Raw genomic sequence first — 16,022 nt, 5'->3', positions numbered from 1 at the left:
CTGACTGGCGGCTCTGGCTGCTCCATGCTGACTGGCGGCTCTGGCTGCTCCATGCAGACTGGCGGCTCTGGCGGCTCCATGCAGACTGGCGGCTCTGGCGGCTCCATGCAGACTGGCGGCTCTGGCGGCTCCATGCAGACTGGCGGCTCTGGCGGCTCCATGCAGACTGGCGGCTCTGGCGGCTCCTTGCAGACTGGCGGCTCTGGCGGCTCCTTGCAGACTGGCGGCTCTGGCGGCTCCTTGCAGACTGGCGGCTCTGGCGGCACCCTGCAGACTGGCGGCTCTGGCGGCACCCTGCAGACTGGCAGCTCTGGTGGCTCCTTGCAGACTGGCAGCTCCTTGCAGACTGGCAGCTCTATGCAGACTGGCAGCTCCTTGCAGACTGGCAGCTCTGGCGGCATCCTGCAGACTGGCAGCTCTGGCGGCTCCTTGCAGACTGGCAGCTCCTTGCAGACTGGCAGCTCTATGCAGACTGGCAGCTCCTTGCAGACTGGCAGTTCCTTGCAGACTGGCAGTTCCTTGCAGACTGGCAGTTCCTTGCAGACTGGCAGCTCCTTGCAGACTGGCAGCTCCTTGCAGACTGGCAGCTCCTTGCAGACTGTCAGCTCTGAACAGGCGGGAGACTCCGGCAGCGCTGTAGAGGCGGAAGGCTCTGGCAGCGCTAAACAGGCGGAAGGCTCTGGCAGCGCTAAACAGGCGGAAGGCTCCGGAAGCGCTGGAGAGGAGGAAGGCTCCAACTGCGCTGAACAGGCGGGAGACTCCGGCAGCGCTGTAGAGGAGGAAGGCTCTGACAGGGCTAGATAGGCGGGAGACTCCGGCAGCGCTGAAGAGGAGGAAGGCTCTGGCAGCGCTGGACAGGCGAGGCGCACTGTAGGCCTGATGCGTGGTGCTGGCACTGGTGGTACTGGGCCGAGGACACGCACAGGAAGCCTGGTGCGGGGAGCTGCTACCGGAGGGCTGTGGTGTGGAGGTGGTACTGGGTAGACCGGACCGTGCAGGCGCACTGGAGCTCTTGAGCACCGAGCCTGCCCAACCTTACCCGGTTGAATGGTCCAGGTCGCCCTTCCAGTGCGGCGAGGTGGAATAGCCTGCACTGGGCTATGCAGGCGAACCGGAGACACCGTGCGCAAGGCTGGTACCATCTAAGCCGGCCCAAGGAGACGCACTGGGGACCAGATGCGTAGAGCCGGCTTCATGGCACTTGGCTCGACGCTCACTCTAGCCCGGCCGATACGTGGAGCTGGAATGTACCGCACCGGGCTATGCACCCGCACTGGTGACACCGTGCGCACCACAGCATAACACGGTGCCTGCCCGGTCTCTCTAGCCCCCCGGTAAGCACAGGGAGTTTGCGCAGGTCTCCTACCTGGTGTAGCCATACTCCCTGTTAGCCCCTCCCCAATACATTTTTGGGGCTGACTCCCGGGCGTCCTTGCGCGCCGCCGTGCTTGCTTCGCCAACTCCATTCTACGATAACCTTCCGCGCACTGCTCCATCGAATCCCAGGCGGGCTCTGGCACTCTCCCTGGGTCGACCGCCCACCTGTCTATCTCCTCCCAAGTCGTATAGTCCATACTCCTGCTGTCCATAACGTCCTCCCATGTCCATTCCTCCTTTCGCTGCTGTTGCCCGTTACCACGCCGCTTGGTCCTGTTGTGTTGGGTGATTCTGTAACGGTTTTCTGTATGTGAAAGAGAGTCAGACCAAAATGCGGCGTGGCTATTGCGATCCATGTTTAATAAAACAAGGTAAACACGAATCAAATACAAAAACAATAAACGTAACACGAAAACCGAAACAGCCTAATACTGGTGCAAAGTAACACATAGACAGGAACAAGGACACTAAGGACAATCAACCACTAAACACCCAAAGAATATGGCTGCCTAAATATGGTTCCCAATCAGAGACAACGATAAACACCTGCCTCTGATTGAGAACCACTTCAGACAGCCATAGACTTCACTAGAACACCCCACTAAGCTACAATCCCAACACACCACATACAAAAACCCATGCCACACCCTGGCCTGACCAAATAAATGAAAATAAACACAAAATACTTCGACCAGGGCGTGACATCGACAACTACTGTGATTATTATTATTTGACCATGCTGGTCATTTATGGACATTTGAACATCTTGGCCATGTTCTGCTATAATCAAAATCAAATCAAATGTATTTATATAGCCCTTCGTACATCAGCTGATATCTCAAAGTGCTGTACAGAAACCCAGCCTAAAACCCCAAACAGCAAGCAATGCAGGTGTAGAAGCACGGTGGCTAGGAAAAACTCCCTAGAAAGGCCAAAACCTAGGAAGAAACCTAGAGAGGAACCAGGCTATGTGGGGTGGCCAGTCCTCTTCTGGCTGTGCCGGGTGGAGATTATAACAGAACATGGTTAAGATGTTCAAATGTTCATAAATGACCAGCATGGTCGAATAATAATAAGGCAGAACAGTTGAAACTGGAGCAGCAGCACAGTCAGGTGGACTGGGGACCGCAAGGAGTCATCATGTCAGGTAGTCCTGGGGCATGGTCCTAGGGCTCAGGTCCTCCGAGAGAGAGAAGGAGAGAATTAGAGAACGCACACTTAGATTCACACAGGACACCGAATAGGACAGGAGAAGTACTCCAGATATAACAAACTGACCCTAGCCCCCCGACACATAAACTACTGCAGCATAAATACTGGAGGCTGAGACAGGAGGGGTCAGGAGACACTGTGGCCCCATCCGAGGACACCCCCGGACAGGGCCAAACAGGAAGGATATAACCCCACCCACTTTGCCAAAGCACAGCCCCCACACCACTATAATCTCCACCCGGCACAGCCAGAAGAGGACTGGCCACCCCTCATAGCCTGGTTCCTCTCTAGGTTTCTTTGTAGGTTTTGGCCTTTTTAGGGAGTTTTTCCTTGCCACTGTGCATCTACACCTGCATTGCTTGCTGTTTGAGGTTTTAGGCTGGGTTTCTCTACAGCACTTTTAGATATCAGCTGATCTAAGAAGGGCTTTATAAATACATTTGATTTGATTTGATATCCGTTCTTTCTTTTGCGTTTGCGGCTTTGTATTTAGAGTGACTCAATACAATAACATTTTATTTGTCATATGCACTGAAAACAACAGATGTAGATCTTACAGTGAAATGCTTACTTACAAGCCCTTAACCAACAATGCAGTTTTAGAAAAATAAATAAATAGAAATATAACAAATAATTAAGGAGCAACAATAAAATAACAGTAGCGAGACTATATACAGGGGGTTCCGGTACAGAGTCAATGTGCGGGGGCAGCGGTTAGACGAGGTAATATATACATGTAGGTAGAGGTAAAGTAACTATGCATAGATAATAAACAGAATGTAGCAGCAGTGTAAAAATGGGGGGTGAGGTGGGGACAACGCAAATAGTCCGGGTAGCCATTTGATTAACTGTTCAAGAGTCTTAAAGGGGTTAGAAGCAGTTAAGATGCCTTTTTGACCTAGACTTAGTAGCAGAGAGAACAGTCTATGACTGGGGTGGCTGGAGTCCTTGGAATTTTTTGGGGCCATGCTCTGACACCGCCTGATATAGAGGTCCTGGATGGCAGGAAGCTTGGCCCCAGTGATGTACTGGGCACCCTCTGTAGTGCCTTGCGGTCGGGAAGCCGAGCAGTTGCCGTACCAGGCAGTGATGCAACCAGTCAGGATGCTCTCGATGTTGCAGATGTATAACTTTTTGAGGATCTGATGACCCATGCCAAATCTTTTCAGTCTCTTGTGGGGGAATAGACATTGTCGTGCCCTCTTCACGACTGTCTTGGTGTGTTTGGACCATGATAGTTTGTTGATGATGTGGACACCAAGGAACTTGAAACTCCCAACCTGCTCCATTACAGCCCCGTCGATGAAAATGGGGGTATGCTTGGTCCTCCTTTTTCTGTAGTCCACAATCATCTCCTTTGTCTTGATCAGGTTGAGGGAGAGGTTGTTATCCTGGCACCACACTGCCAGGTCTATGATCTCCTCCCTATAGGCTGTCTAGTTGTTGTTAGTGATCAGGCCCACCACTGTTGTGTAATCGGGGAACTTAATGATGGTGTTGGAGTCGTGCTTGGCCGTGCAGTCATGGGTGAACAGGGAGTACCTTAGGCTATGCTTTGGTTACATGAAATGATTACTGAATATATGGAAAACAATAAATACATGTAGTGGATAGTCGTTACCCCCCAAACATCGCGCGATTTTTGTTTTGTTACACAACATTTTGACCAACGAGGGAAGGCATGTAGTTTTTTTCTCTCAAGTAAATTATTGATGGGACATGATAGACAAAACTAGTCTAGTAATCCCTTGAAGGTGGGTCTTTGAAACGGGTCCGTGTTTTCCTGACATGGAACCAAAGTGAACTTCGAAAAGTCCACATACGCTGTGGCCATATACAGTACATTATTACAATATGTAATAATTGAGTATGTTTAATTGTTGTATCGGTAACGTATGTTCGAAATGCGACTTGGGTTGGACAAAAAAAGCAACGAACTATTTTGATTGACGTTCAGAAACCTTGTCCAATCAAAAACAGGGCGAGTTATTGGGCGGGATTTATCTGTCATGAGACAGGAAGAGCGAAACGGGGGTTGTTTCCAGAAGATAGCGAATATAGCTAGACTTGCAGCACAGCACGACGATCTGCAGTGTTGTTGTACTTTTATAATCATGACATCTACTTTTGATGATAGCGAAAAAGAAAAGGTACGTTATGAGCGATGTACTATCGTCTTTGTTAGCCAACTACCTAGCTCTTCGCTTAATGTTAAATAGCCAGCTAACTGTAGCCTATATTTTAGCTAGCGAGGAAGTTCATGAGATGCTCACTTGCTTAAAACACAACTGTGCAGTATTTAGGTAACGCTATTCATACAGTCAGCTATCTATGATAAATTTCGCTGGCTAGCTAATAAACTGAAAATAAGGTTGCCCGGCTAGCTAATTGCTATCTAGAGGAATCAACAGCTGCAGTCTGAAAGCAACAGTCTAACTTATAACGTCAACGAGTTTTGGAGGCGGTATAGAAAGCATTCTACCACCATCTTTGGCATTGGCCTAGCTAGCTAACTACTTCACAGATGAATGTTGTCACAAGATGTCTTATCCATTATTGTATTGTCACCACCCCAGGCTACTTTAGTTTGCCATAAGTACTTGATGTCGTAGCCTTTAAAAGTGTTCCACTGAGTTGGGCTTGTATGGCACTGCACTTCCCCATTCTCGCTGGTTAAATTTCTGCTTTTCCTGTTTACCCCATGACTATTTTGAATTATATCTGGCTAGAGGGCTATTGATTTTAAAATATGGACCACTGATCTAACCATTGCCTTTGGGGACTTGCAACGTGGCAGTAAGAGGCTAGTATTGTCCTGGCCAATGACAGAATAACTCGGATAGCTTACATATGGACTGGTGTTCAATTGGACAGGCCTGTGGTTATTTTATTTTCTGCAATTTTTTTTATTTTCCTCAGACTTTCCAGAGGAGACTTACTCTGCTTTATTTCGGTTGACTCTGTCAAGCTGAGTAGCATAGTTCGGGTAGTAGTATGGTGAAACACTGAGGCTCAGTGGGTCATTCACACAGGAAGTACTGGCTAAATTGTTAGAGAATGGTGCTTGCAACGCCAGCATAGTGGGTCAGTTCCCACTGGGGCCACCCATACGAGAAAGGCTTCTGCTCAAACAGAAACAGCTGTTAAGATGGGAGAAACGTAGCCTTGACAATAATGACCATAGGGAGTGGTAGGGTGGCACAAACAAATTCAGGACCATGCTAGGAGAAATGTGCACTAGCTAGCAGACTCTTGCGGACACTGACGGACCCTTTTGGGAAATCAGCTGGAGTTATTGCTTCAAGTACGGTGTGTGTGTAATTCAATCCCAAGGATATATATACAGTTGAAGTCGGAAGTTTACATGCACTTAGGTTGGAGTCACTTAGGTTGAAACTCGTTTTTCAGCCACTCCACAAATGTCTTGATAAAATATAGTTTTGGCAAATCTGTTAAGACGTCTACTTTGTGCATGACACAAGTATTTTTTCCAACAATTGTTTAGACACAGTGAATTTGTCTGAAATAATCTATCACAATTCCAGTGGGTCAGAATTTTACATACAGTAAGTTAAATATGCCTTTAAACAGTTTGGAAAATTCCAGAAAATGATGTCATGGCGTTAGAAGCTTCTGATAGGCTAATTACATTATTTGAGTCAATTGAAGGTATACCTGTGGATGTATTTGGTGCGGAAAGTGCAAATCAATCCCAGAACAACAGCAAAGGACCTTGTGAAGGTGCTGGAGGAAACGGGTACGAAAGTATCTATATCCCCAGTAAAACGAGTGCTATATCGACATAGCCTGAAAGGCCGCTCAGCAAGGAAGAAGCCACTGCTCCAAAACCGCCATAAAAAAGCCAGACAACAGTTTGCAACTGCACATGGGGACAAAGAGTGTACTTTTTGGAGAAATGTCCTAGTGTATGATGAAACAAATAGAACTGTTTGCCCATAATGATCATCGTTATGTTTGGAGGAAAAAGGGGGAGGCTTGCAAGCCGAAGAACACCATCCCAACTGTGAAGCATGGGGGTGGCAGCATCATGTTGTGGGGGTGCTTTGCTGCAGGAGGGACTGGTGCACTTCACAAAACAGATGGCATCATGAGGGTGGATGTATTGAAGCAACATCTCAAGACATCAGTCAGGAAGTTAAAGCTTGGTCGCAAATGGGTCTTCCAAATGAACTATGACCCCAAGCATACTTCCACATTTGTGAGAAAATGGCTTAAGGACAGCAAAGTCAAGGTATTGGAGTGGCCATCAAAGCCCTGACCTCAATCCTATATAAAATGTGTGGGCAGAACTGAAAAAGCGTGTGCGAGCAAGGAGGCCTACAAACCTGGCTCAGTTACACCAGCTCTGTCAGGAGGAATGGTCCAAAATTCACCCAACTTATTGTGGGAGCTTGTGGAAGGCTACCTGAAACGTTTGACCCAAGTTAAACAATTTAAAGGCAATGCTATCAAATACTAATTGAGTGGATGTAAACTTCTGACCCACTGGGAATGTGCTGAAAGGAATAAAAGCTGAAATAACCTTGTCCTTTACCCTGTCCCCCCTTGTCTTAGGCACGCTCTGTGTCTGTGGACCTTAACAACGACGCTTCTCTACTCATCGACATTCCTGATGCACTCTGTGAACGTGACAAAGTCAAGTTCACTGTCCACACCAAGGTAAAAACAGCAACTCCACAGTTTCAGTTCTTAAGCTAAGGGTCACTGCTGTTCCCTCACTTCCCTGTCAGTTATTCAAATAATATATAATGCTCTTCGTGTCCAGCAGGCTAGAACTACAGCTTATGTTTCTATGTCGAATGTGGTTGTCTTACCTACCTTAGTTGAATGCTGCACTGTAAGTCACTCTGGATCAGTGTCAGTGAAAAATAAATAACAGTAACTGTCTCTCTCTCAGATGTCTTACTTCTAAAGTATATTACAACCTTGTGTTAATGCACTTTAAATGGAGCTTGAATTGTCTTTTCTGTCAGACCACCCTGAGCTCCTTCCAGAAGCCAGACTTCTCTGTTCCTAGGCAACATGAGGACTTTATATGGCTCCATGACGCGCTGGTTGAGACTGAGGACTACGCTGGGCTCATTGTGAGTGACCTATTAAGTCCACCACATACACACACACTGGTTTGGGAGTACGCTGGGCTCATTGAGTGACTTGAGCAGTAGAGCTGGGTGATATGGAATAAAAGACCATATCGCAATAAATTGCCTGGATTGATGCAATAATGAGTAGTTTATAACATTTTAATGTACATCACAGATGTTTATCTTTATCCTTAACTACTAATACTAGATTGATGGTTGTAGCCATCAGTTGTACCATTAAGTGACCGAGATTAGCAAACGTATTTAATTTTAAAGTTCTCTAGTATCGGCTACTTATCATAATGAACGATATCAGCAAAATGCCTGTGATAAGTGGTCTGTATTGATCATTCTCAGTTTATCGTCCCAGCTCTATGGAGTAGTCTACGGAACATACACACACACACACACTGGTAAAACCCTGGATCATTGATATTCTAACTTCCGTGACGCATATAAGGCCCTCCCCCGCCCTCCTTTCGGGAAAAGCTGACCACGACTCCATTTTGTTGCTTCCAGCCTACAGACAGACTGAAACAAGAAGCTACCGCGCTCAGGTCTGTTCAACGCTGGTCCGACCAATCTGATTTCACGCTTCAAGACTGCTTCGATCACGTGGATTGGGATATGTTCCGCATTGCGTCCAACAACATTGACGAATACGCTGATTCGGTGAGCGAATTTATTAGAAAGTGCATCGGCGACGTTATACCCACAGCAACAATTAAAACATTCCCAAACCAGGGATTGATGGCAGCATTTGCGTGAAACTGAAAGCGCGAACCACTGCTTTTAACCAGGGCAAGGTGACCGGAAACATGACCGAATACAAACAGTATAGCTATTCCCTCCAAGGCAATCAAACAAGCTAAGTGTCAGTGTAGAGTGTAGTGCAATTCAACGGCTCAGACCCGAGAGGTATGTGGCAGGGTCTACAGTCAATCACGGATTACAAAAAGAAAACCAGCCCCGTCGCGGACCAGGATGTCTTGCTTCCAGACAGATTAAACAACTTCTTTGCTCGCTTTGAGGACAATACAGTGCCACTGACACGGCCCGCTACCAAAACCTGCGGACTCTCCTTCACTGCAGCCGACGTGAGTAAAACGTGTTAACCTTTGCAAGGCTGCAGGCCCAGACGGCGTCCTCAGAGCATTCGCAGACCAGCTGGCTGGTGTGTTTACGGACATATTCAATCAATCCTTATCCCAGTCTGCTGTTCCCACATGCTTCAAGAGGGCCACCACTGTTCCTGTTCCCAAGAAGGCTAAGGTAACTGAGCTAAACGACTACCGCCCCGTAGCACTCACTTCCGTCATCATGAAGTGCTTTGAGAGACTAGTCAAGGACCATATCACCTCCACCCTATCTGACAACCTAGACCCACTCCAATTTGCTTACCGCCCCAATAGGTCCACAGACGACGCAAACACACTGCACACTGCCCTAACCCATCTGGACAAGAGGAATACCTATGTGAGAATGCTGTTCATCGACTACAGCTCAGCATTTAATACCATAGTACCCTCCAAACTCGTCATCAAGCTCGAGACCATAGGTCTCGACCCCGACCTATGCAACTGGGTACTGGACTTCCTGACGGGCCGTCCCCAGGTGGTGAGGGTAGGTAACAACATCTCCACCCCGCTGATCCTCAACACTGGGACCCCACAAGGGTGCGTTCTGAGCCCTCTCCTGTACTCCCTGTTCACCCACGACTGCGTGGCCATGCACGCCTCCAACTCGATCATCAAGTTTGCGGACGACACTACAGTGGTAGGCTTGATTACCAACACCGACGAGATTGCCTACAGGGAGAAGGTGAGGGCCCTCGGTGGTGTCAGGAAAATAACCTTGCACTCAACAAAATAAAGGAGTTGATTGTGGACTTCAGGAAACAGCAGAGGGAGCACCCCCCTATCCACATCGACAGGACAGTAGTGGAGAAGGTGGAAAGTTAAGTTCCTTGGCGTACACATCACGGACAAACTGAATTGGTCCATCCACACAGACAGCGTTGTGAAGAAGGCGCAGCAGTGCCTCTTCAACCTCAGGAGGCTGAAGAAATTTGGCTTGTCACCAAAAACACTCACAAACTTCTACAGATGCACAATCGAGAGCATCCTGTCGGGCTGTATCACCGCCTGGTACGGCAACTGCTCTGCCCACAACCGTAAGCCTCTCCAGAGGGTAGTGAGGTCTGCACAACGCATCACCGGGTCAATCTACCTGCCCTCCAGGACACCTACACCACCCGATGTCACAGGAAAGCCATAAAGATCATCAAGGACAACAACCACTCGAGCCACTGCCTGTTCACCCCGCTATCATCCAGAAGGCGAGGTCAGTACAGGTGCATCAAAGCAGGGACCGAGAGACTGGGAAAAACAGCTTCTATCTCAAGGCCATCAGACTGTTACACAGCCACCACTAACATTGAGTGGCTGCTGCCATACATGTAAAAAATGTATCACTAGCCGCTTTAAACAATGCCACTTAATATAATGTTTACATACCCTACATTACTCATCTCATATGTATATACTGTACTCTATACCATCTACTGCATCTTGCCTATGCCATTCTGTACCATCACTCATTCATATATTTTTATGTACATATTCTTTATCCCTTTACACTTGTGTGTGTGTGTGTATAAGGTAGTAGTTGTGGAATTGTTAGGTTAGTTTACTCGTTGGTTATTACTGCATTGTCGGAACTGGAAGCACAAGAATTTCGCTACTCGCATTAACATCTGCTAACCATGTGTATGTGACATAGAATTTGATTTGACACACCACTTAATTACAGTATAGTTCACACTCACAGCCAATGCTGCCACTAAATGTAATTTCGCAAGTTCACTGTCAGGACATGAGTGTTATTTGATGAAGGTGGAAGGGACTCCGTTATCTGCTCAAATATTTTATTTTATTTTAAATACCATCGTCTATATCAGCTGAGTTTTATTGCAGGGACATGCCTGTGTAGGAAATCTTACTAGAAGCTCCATCTGCTCTCCTCTACCTCCGCATCTCCCTCTCAACTACACCTTCCTCTCTGCCTCTCCTCTGCCCTTGCTCCTTTCCCTCTTTCCTCTCTACCTCTCTCCCTTTCCTCCATTACTCCCCCTCTGCTCTTTTCCTCCCCCTCCCCCATCTCCCTGTCTGTCCAGATCCCTCCAGCCCCCCCGAAGCCAGACTTCGAGAGCCCAAGGGAGAAGATGCATAAACTGGGAGAGGGAGAAGCCACCATGACCAAGGAGGAATACACCAAGATGAAGCAGGAGTTAGAGGCGTGAGTTCTGACCTTTCCTCCTTTACCCCTTGTCACTGTGTCCAAGCGTAATCGGCACAGTTCTGCGTATTTAAATGTTGTATTACGATTCCTGTGGGAATGATTCTGGTGATCTCAAGATTGTGTATCTGTATGTGCACTCTCAGTTGGTAATTTGCCATCTTCTGGCTCTCTCTCCCAGTGAGTACCTGGCTGTATTTAAGAAGACTGTACAAGTCCACGAGGTATTCCTGCAGCGACTATCTTCTCACCCGATCCTGAGCAAGGACAGAAACTTCCAGATATTCCTGGAGTATGACCAGGATGTGAGTTTGACACTTGGTAAAGGAAACGAAGAAGACAGACTGCGTATTTTCCAGCAGTACTGACTTCCTAGTTAACTGCTGAGTCGTGTTCACTCGAGCACACCGTTGAAAAACATTTCCCAATGCAGTTCAGTTAGTACATCCAGTCATTTTCTTCCGTTTTGTGCCTAGTGAACACGAGGGAGGGGGATAGAGGAAGGGGGATAGAGGAAGATAAGCAAGCAGACCTAGGACACATCCTGCTGCTGAGTTCAGCTCTATTTCCAAACCACTCGGTCAGTGGAGCTTCGAGTCAGCTAGGGTCTGCTGAGATGGTTTTGTTTGTCCTTTTGGGAAATGTTATACAGGCACTTTATAAAATGATTAGGAAAAACCCTAACACTTATTGTAGTTCTTACTCCCTTCCTTCATTCCTATGTGGAACTAAAGGCTTCCACAAGACAGCGCCACAGCTATTGTAGCTTACGTAATAAATTTTACATTGCGAACTTGTTCTGTGGTCTCAATGGCTAACTAAATAATTTCCCTCCCTGTGATTGGTCCACGTAGCTGAGCGTACGAAGGAAGAACGCCAAGGAGACGTTTGGGAGTTTCTTTAAGAACATGGTCAAGAGTGCTGACGAGGTCATCATCTCTGGGATAAAGGTAGGTGTGGCCTCCTCGCATATCATACAATACTAGCCAAGTTCGAGAGCATCACATCTGTGAGGCATTGTGGGTAAATTGTGACTGACTGACCTACAAACAATAATTTATGCAAGGTGATTTCAGGATCAGTCAGCAGTTGCCTGCATTGTCAAACAAGCCCAATGCTTTTATTGTCCATTTCCATGAAATGTCATCTTGTGAAATCAGCAATGCATTACAAACCAGATGCAGAAAGTCAATGCATTACAAACCAGATGCAGAAAGTCAATGCATTACAAACCAGATGCAGAAAGTCAATGCATTACAGTAGCAGACTTCAACAAAGAGAAACAAATGCAGCTACAAATCGTAATGGTTTACAAGCTGAGCAGGGACCTTCGTATCCAGAATGAAGATCTGGCTTTGTGTGTTTTGTGTGTCTTAGGCAGAAGGTTGATGTCTTTAAAATATTTTTTTTCTTGCAGGAAGTAGATGATTTCTTTGAGCAGGAGAAGACCTTCCTGCTTGATTATTCGTCCAAGATCAAAGACTCCACTGCCAGGGCTGAGAAGATGACCCGCTCTCACAAAAGTATGACTATGAAATCAACAACAACCAACTTGAATTGGAGGTTTTTGGGTTATTGATACTTTTTTTTTTTTTTTTTTTTTTTCCTTATCTGTCTCAATCAATCACATGTAATTTATAAAGCCCTTTTAACATATTGCTTTGGAGATACCTAGCTGCAATGCTGGACTTGGGACTAAAATAGGTGCTGGTACTGTTTTTATAGTTGCAGAAGCTCCACAATACTTTTGTGCTAATATTCTATGAGAGGAACAGAATATTTGAGGCGCTGGTACTCAGCTCCTGCCCAAGTCAAAAACTGCCTTACCTAAAACTCCAAAGAGCAAGCAATACTGATGCAGAAGCACAGTGTCTAGGAAAAACTCAAAGGTGGCAACATAGAGGAACCGAGTGGTGGCCAGGCCTCTTCTGGCTGTGCCGGGTAGAGAGGAACCAGGCTCCGAGGGGTGGCCAGTCCACTTCTGGCTGTACCGGGTAGAGAGGAACCAGGCTCCGAGGGGTGGCCAGGCCTCTTCTGGCTGTGCCGGGTAGAGAGGAACCAGGCTCCGAGGGGTGGCCAGGCCTCTTCTGGCTGTGCCGGGTGGAGATTTAAGAGTACATGTAGCCATTAAGGCCAGATCGGTTTTCAAGACATTTAAATGTTTATAGATGAACAACAGGATGTGTGGTATCATTGTGTAGTGTCACCAAAGTGGTGCAACTTCTTACAGTATGTTACCCATACTGAGTTTTATTGATTGCTTGGAATTCACAGCCGTTGACCCTTGGCCTCAGGGAGACCACCTAGATTACCAGGTTTTGCATTATGGTGACCCCTAACCTCTTGAAGTCACTCAGGGGCTGAGTTCAGATTTAAAGTGGGCCAAGAATTTAGATTTTAACATGTTGTATTTTGTCTCAGATGTTGCTGATGATTACATCCACATCTCTGCCACTTTGAACAGTCTCTCTGTCGATGACAACACCGCACTTAAAAAGTGAGTAAGAATATGAATACACTATAGTTTGAGGTATACGAATGGTGCCGTTGTTTCCTCAAGCCAACTACGGGTGGCTTAATCTCGGTTAACCCAGAACTAAAGTCCTGCGTAATTGGTCAGAAGCTTGATTAAGTTCTGGGATCATACGTGAGAAGAGATGCTAGAATGAGGAGCGGAACCAGAACAAGGAGCCCCAACCTCTCTCTGCAAATTACGGGCAATTATTATATGGGCAAAATGCCCCCCCCCCTTCTGAAATTCAGAAAGATGCGAACACCTGCAAAATCATGATTTGTCCAAATAATCAGTGATTGAGAACCCAAGCACTGGAACTATTGCTGCTTGTTAGCTATCAGTGCCCATAGTATAAAGATCGATCTAGGGCACCATGTTTGTTTATGTAGTCTAGCTACAAGAGTTTATGGGTTGCTAAATGAATGGTTTACATCTCACCCAATATCAGCGACAACAAATTGTGACTTTGCTCAAGTTCTCATGGTCTGTCTATTCCCTTCAGGCACCTTGAGAAGTTTGCAGACCTGTTTGAGAAACTAAGGGTAAGAACCACAGTGCTGGTCTTCTGCACTTCTCAACCTGGACTGTTTTTCTATTCATTGTATGTTTTTATATAATCCGCTGTTGTCCATCTCCATGCAAATTCACATTTTGTGAGGTCAGCAATACATTTAAACACGTGTGTGTGCATTTTGCTTTTGTGAGCTGTGCAAATGTCTACATTTTTTTTTACAAGTTAGTCATTTAGCAGACACTCTTATCCAGCGCGACATGCAGGTCATCTTAAGATAGCTAGGGGAGACAACATTTCTGTCATAACTGCTTTAGAGGAAAATTGTACTTACTATCAGCAAGGTCTGTGCTAGTTGGAAATGTGCGCGTGTCAGTTATGTGTGTGTGTGTGTGTGTGTGTGTATATATATATATATATATATATATATATATATATATATATATATTAATATATAATTAATTGACATTTTTTAAATTTTTATCTTGTTCTTTGAGCATGGCGGTAGCATTGATGTTGTATCTATTTGGTCCTGCTTGTAGAAAGTGGAGGGCAGAGTGGCGTCAGACGAGGAGCTGAAGCTCACGGAGCTGCTCCGTTACTACATGCTGGACATCCAAGCAGCCAAGGTGAGCCACGTCTAGTCTGTTTCTCTCTCAAAAACCCTCAGCAAAATTGAATCATTCATTATTTTCTTAAAATCACGTGGAAACACGGTAGGCATGCATATTACATGCATTCTCTGAGAAATGCTGTTTGTGTGTTAACCACTACATGTGTGTCAGGACCTGTTGTACAGGCGGGCCCGGGCCCTGGCTGACTATGAGAACAGTAACAAGGCCCTGGACAAGGCCCGACTGAAGAGTAAAGACATCACCCAGGCTGAGGAGCACCAACAACAGTGTCTGCAGAAGTTTGACAAGCTCTCTGAGTCTGGAAAAAGAGGTTTGTGTAAGACTGTGTGCATGTGGGTTTGGGCTAACATGTTCTTCCGTAATACAGTACAGTGAGTAAACTGACAGTATGGTCTTCTCCTCCCAGAGCTGACCAGTTTTAAGGGCAGGAGAGTGGTGGCTTTCCGTAAGAACCTAATAGAGATGTCTGAACTGGAGATCAAACACGCCAAGGTCAGTCAGGGTGCACAGAGTTATTTTTCCTTCCTGTGTTTGAGTTATTTTTTCGGAATATGCAGTAATGAAATATAGGGGGAGGGGAGAGATTGAATGACACAATTAGAAGCCGTGGGATACAATCCCCAATATCACTAAACTGTTGTGTGCTGCAGGAGGTGTTCCCCACTAGACCAACCGCAGACACAACACTCTACTTTGTTGGTACTTTTCTCAGTGATGGACTGGACTGTTCAGGAGCTTTCAGTGGATATTATATATGTAGCAACTATGAGCAAAATGTAGTTCATGTTATGTGGTACATTGTGCCCTGATCCTTGTGAAATGTCTGTTGTTGAATGGATATGATACTGATATCCCTGTTCTCTCTGTAACCACAGAACAACATGGCTCTGCTGCAGGGCTGCATTGAGCTTCTCAAGAGCAACTGAACCTCCTGTCTTCTACCAATCCTCCCAGACCGCCAGACCACCACCCACTGACCGGCTAGCCTGGGTGCCAGTCTGTTTTTTGCTGTCTTGCCAACTCCGTACGGAACTGTCATGCAGAACCGTGCCAATGGCGTAGGCAAAAGCACAAACGGATCTGGAACCAGGCTACTGACCCAGCCTTTGAGAAGGGAACCTGGATACCCCTTCCCACCACACTCTACCCCCAGGGGACCTTGGGTCGTGTTCATTAGGGCACATGGTAGAAAAACATACATTTGCAAAAGAAAAGGAGCCTTTCTTATTGCACAGGATTAGATAGTCCCTCACCATTTCACTCGATTTCGGAGCATTCTGTGCCTATTAAACACGATCCTGGGTACCTCCACCCCCAGATGATGCCATTTCAGGAACCTGCAGCCGTCTGTTTGCAGTCTGTCTGTTATT

General features: G+C 46.5%; 1 protein-coding gene across 1 annotated transcript; it reads left to right on the top strand.

The window, feature by feature from the left end:
• Window positions 1-4,598: 4,598 nt before the first annotated feature.
• Window positions 4,599-15,988, top strand: LOC139381377 (sorting nexin-5-like). The gene is made up of 13 exons (XM_071124858.1): window positions 4,599-4,739; window positions 7,165-7,269; window positions 7,584-7,694; window positions 10,870-10,991; window positions 11,173-11,296; window positions 11,846-11,941; window positions 12,409-12,514; window positions 13,413-13,488; window positions 14,009-14,048; window positions 14,560-14,646; window positions 14,803-14,962; window positions 15,059-15,144; window positions 15,528-15,988. Exons 1-13 carry the CDS (start codon window positions 4,599-4,601, stop codon window positions 15,576-15,578), a joined length of 1,305 nt encoding a protein of 434 aa, XP_070980959.1. The 3' UTR covers window positions 15,579-15,988.
• The last annotated feature ends 34 nt before the right edge of the window (window positions 15,989-16,022 follow it).

The sequence above is a fragment of the Oncorhynchus clarkii genome, chromosome 23 (assembly GCF_045791955.1).
Source record: "Oncorhynchus clarkii lewisi isolate Uvic-CL-2024 chromosome 23, UVic_Ocla_1.0, whole genome shotgun sequence".
In the NCBI taxonomy this organism is placed as follows: Eukaryota; Metazoa; Chordata; class Actinopteri; order Salmoniformes; family Salmonidae; genus Oncorhynchus; species Oncorhynchus clarkii.
The sequence above is the reverse complement of the archived record's forward strand: the minus strand, read 5'-3'. Positions and strand labels throughout refer to the sequence as shown.

Bases quoted from the DNA above. Each gene is read 5' to 3' on its own strand.
- LOC139381377 (XM_071124858.1), top strand. From the start codon at position 4,599: ATGAGACAGGAAGAGCGAAACGGGGGTTGTTTCCAGAAGATAGCGAAT. The intron at 7,270-7,583 runs GTAAAAACAGCA...CTTTTCTGTCAG, and splicing joins AGTTCACTGTCCACACCAAG to ACCACCCTGAGCTCCTTCCA. The intron at 14,647-14,802 runs GTGAGCCACGTC...CATGTGTGTCAG, and splicing joins TGGACATCCAAGCAGCCAAG to GACCTGTTGTACAGGCGGGC.